The sequence below is a fragment of the Rhagoletis zephyria genome, unplaced genomic scaffold, assembly GCF_001687245.7.
Source record: "Rhagoletis zephyria isolate East Lansing unplaced genomic scaffold, Rhagoletis_zephyria_1.1 Rzeph_scaffold_00559, whole genome shotgun sequence".
Lineage (NCBI taxonomy): Eukaryota > Metazoa > Arthropoda > Insecta > Diptera > Tephritidae > Rhagoletis > Rhagoletis zephyria.
The window spans coordinates 2,983-5,165 of NW_016157643.1; the positions used below are offsets into that span (position 1 = coordinate 2,983).

Below are 2,183 nucleotides of genomic sequence, written 5' to 3' on the forward strand. Positions count from 1 at the left end.
GCTTTTCAAAAATTTGTGGGTACGCTTGAATGATCCTACCAACAGTATGGTCCACTAAACTTTGCAATGACACTTCAGCGGAATAATCAGTGACTGTTATTTCATTCGGATAGCAATTTTTTTCGCAGAGCGTAGTTTATCGTAGCCTGGGTATATATCGGCGTTTTGACTTTTCGCTGATTTCTTTGACAAATTCCACGTATATTTAGTATGACCTACATCTATAAATAACGCGAATGCTTTTTCAGGCGAATATTTTATTGGAAGGAGCGGGGGGTTTTTTAACGATTTCATAACTTTTCCGCAAAATTTACTTTCAGAATTAAGCATGGATACAACCTCTGAAGCACTGCGTTGTCCAGCTTTGTACAAACTATTGCTTACAGCTACCAGCAACGCTTCGGATGATACTTCCTGTACAAGGTCAGACACTTTGTCAACTTGTGTCTTACTAGAAAATTCTGCAAAATCTTTTTTTGGACGACCAACATCTCCTTTAATTAACGATAGTGGCGTATCTAACCATTCCTGGTGTCGTTTCTCAAAATACATTTTATTTTTAGCACAACTCTTCCACCTCTCAACAAGCCTGCTATTAAAATTTCGAAGATTCCTACCAACTTCGCAACGATGCTGAATACTTAGGTTATTATTTTTAAGAACTGTGCCGAAAGCGTAGTTTTCGATAGCAAGAAACTTCTTCCTGGGTATTTTTTCGTCCAGCCATACTAAGTAAAAATTGCGTTTTGGTACTGAGGTCATTGTGTCTAAAAAATGATAAATTGATGGGTAGTGGGTAGTAGCGGTTCAACTAAGACATTTTGAACACACAATAAAACACGCTTTCACAAAATTTTAAACTTAACTTGAATACGCTTGAATTTTATTAATTTCTAATCCACGAAATACAGGTGTAGGCTACCAATATCATGTTGTTAATACAATTAAATTCAACTGAGTTTTATAAGTAACACATACATAAACAGATCAACCAAACATATTCTACATATAGTACTTACCTTGATGTAAGCTATAAAGTAAGTTTTAAGTTAATAGGAAAAAATGTTATTATTTACAGCAATGAAAATAACATGAAAATAACATTCAATAAGGCAAAAAAAAATCGTAAAGCACTTGCTAAAAAATATGTTGTGTTTGATAGGTAACAGCTGTTCGTATTTGCTTGGAAGTGGTAATTAACTATCGATTATTAACTAATTGAANATTGGTAATTAACTATCGATTAACTAATTGAAGTATGCGTTATCGATAGGAAATGCAAAATTTCTGCATTATTAAAATTGAAAATTGAATAAAACGCCGCTAGCGCATCCAAATCGCCCACTGTGCGTTGTTGCTTGCTCTGCTGTCGCTCGAACTGTACTCCGATAAGCGGTGCCCAAATGTACCGCTACGTGTGCATGCCAACGCTACATCATCGTCGTCTGTACCATAGCTATTCTCGTTGTTTTCCTCGCTGTTGTTTTGACCGATACTCGGACCGTTGTCTTGATTTTTACTCGGACCATTGTTCTGACCGTTGTTCGGACCGTCGTTTTCCACGTTGTTCACACCGTTGTTCTGACCGTTGTTCCCACCGTTGTTTTCCTCATTGTTCTCACCGTTGTTCTCCACGTTGTGCTCATCATTGTTTCTGGCCACACTTTTCCCGCGCTGTTGCTGAGCTACGTTTCCCGTATCTTCGTCGTCGCCACCGTCTAAAACGCTTTTTTCGCCTGCCTTGTCTACTGGACATGATCCTCGCGCCTCCACTGAAAGCTCGCTCAACCTGGCGGCTAATGCCGCTTTTGCTCCGCTGGCATTGACGCCTACCGCAGCGCACCAGGCCTTCAGCTGCAATAGCGAGTACTTCTCCGCATTTACCGCGTCGCGATGCATTATAAAACTCGACTTTTACTCAAAATTTACTTCGGAAATTTAAAACTTTTACTCAAAATGGGTTCAAAGACCACTTCTGATACAATGCTATCAGTTTTGTGGTTTATTAAAAAACGCTACCGCTCGCTTGTACGTACAAAATCGAATGAATCTCTGTTCCAACGGTTAACATAACAACGAGTAATAAGTCTTAAGGTCTAGTTACAGCATCAACTTAACAACTAATTCTTAAGGTCTAGTTACAGTGTGTAAGTATAAGCACATGCCTACTCTACTACTATTTC

General features: G+C 38.7%; 1 protein-coding gene across 1 annotated transcript; it reads right to left on the minus strand.

Moving 5' to 3' along the window:
- Positions 1-1,323: 1,323 nt before the first annotated feature.
- LOC108360351 (putative uncharacterized protein DDB_G0292292) lies at positions 1,324-1,899 on the minus strand. The gene has a single exon (XM_017612607.1). It carries the CDS (start codon positions 1,897-1,899, stop codon positions 1,324-1,326), a length of 576 nt encoding a protein of 191 aa, XP_017468096.1.
- Positions 1,900-2,183: the final 284 nt, after the last annotated feature.

Bases quoted from the DNA above. Each gene is read 5' to 3' on its own strand.
- LOC108360351 (XM_017612607.1), bottom strand. From the start codon at position 1,899: ATGCATCGCGACGCGGTAAATGCGGAGAAGTACTCGCTATTGCAGCTG.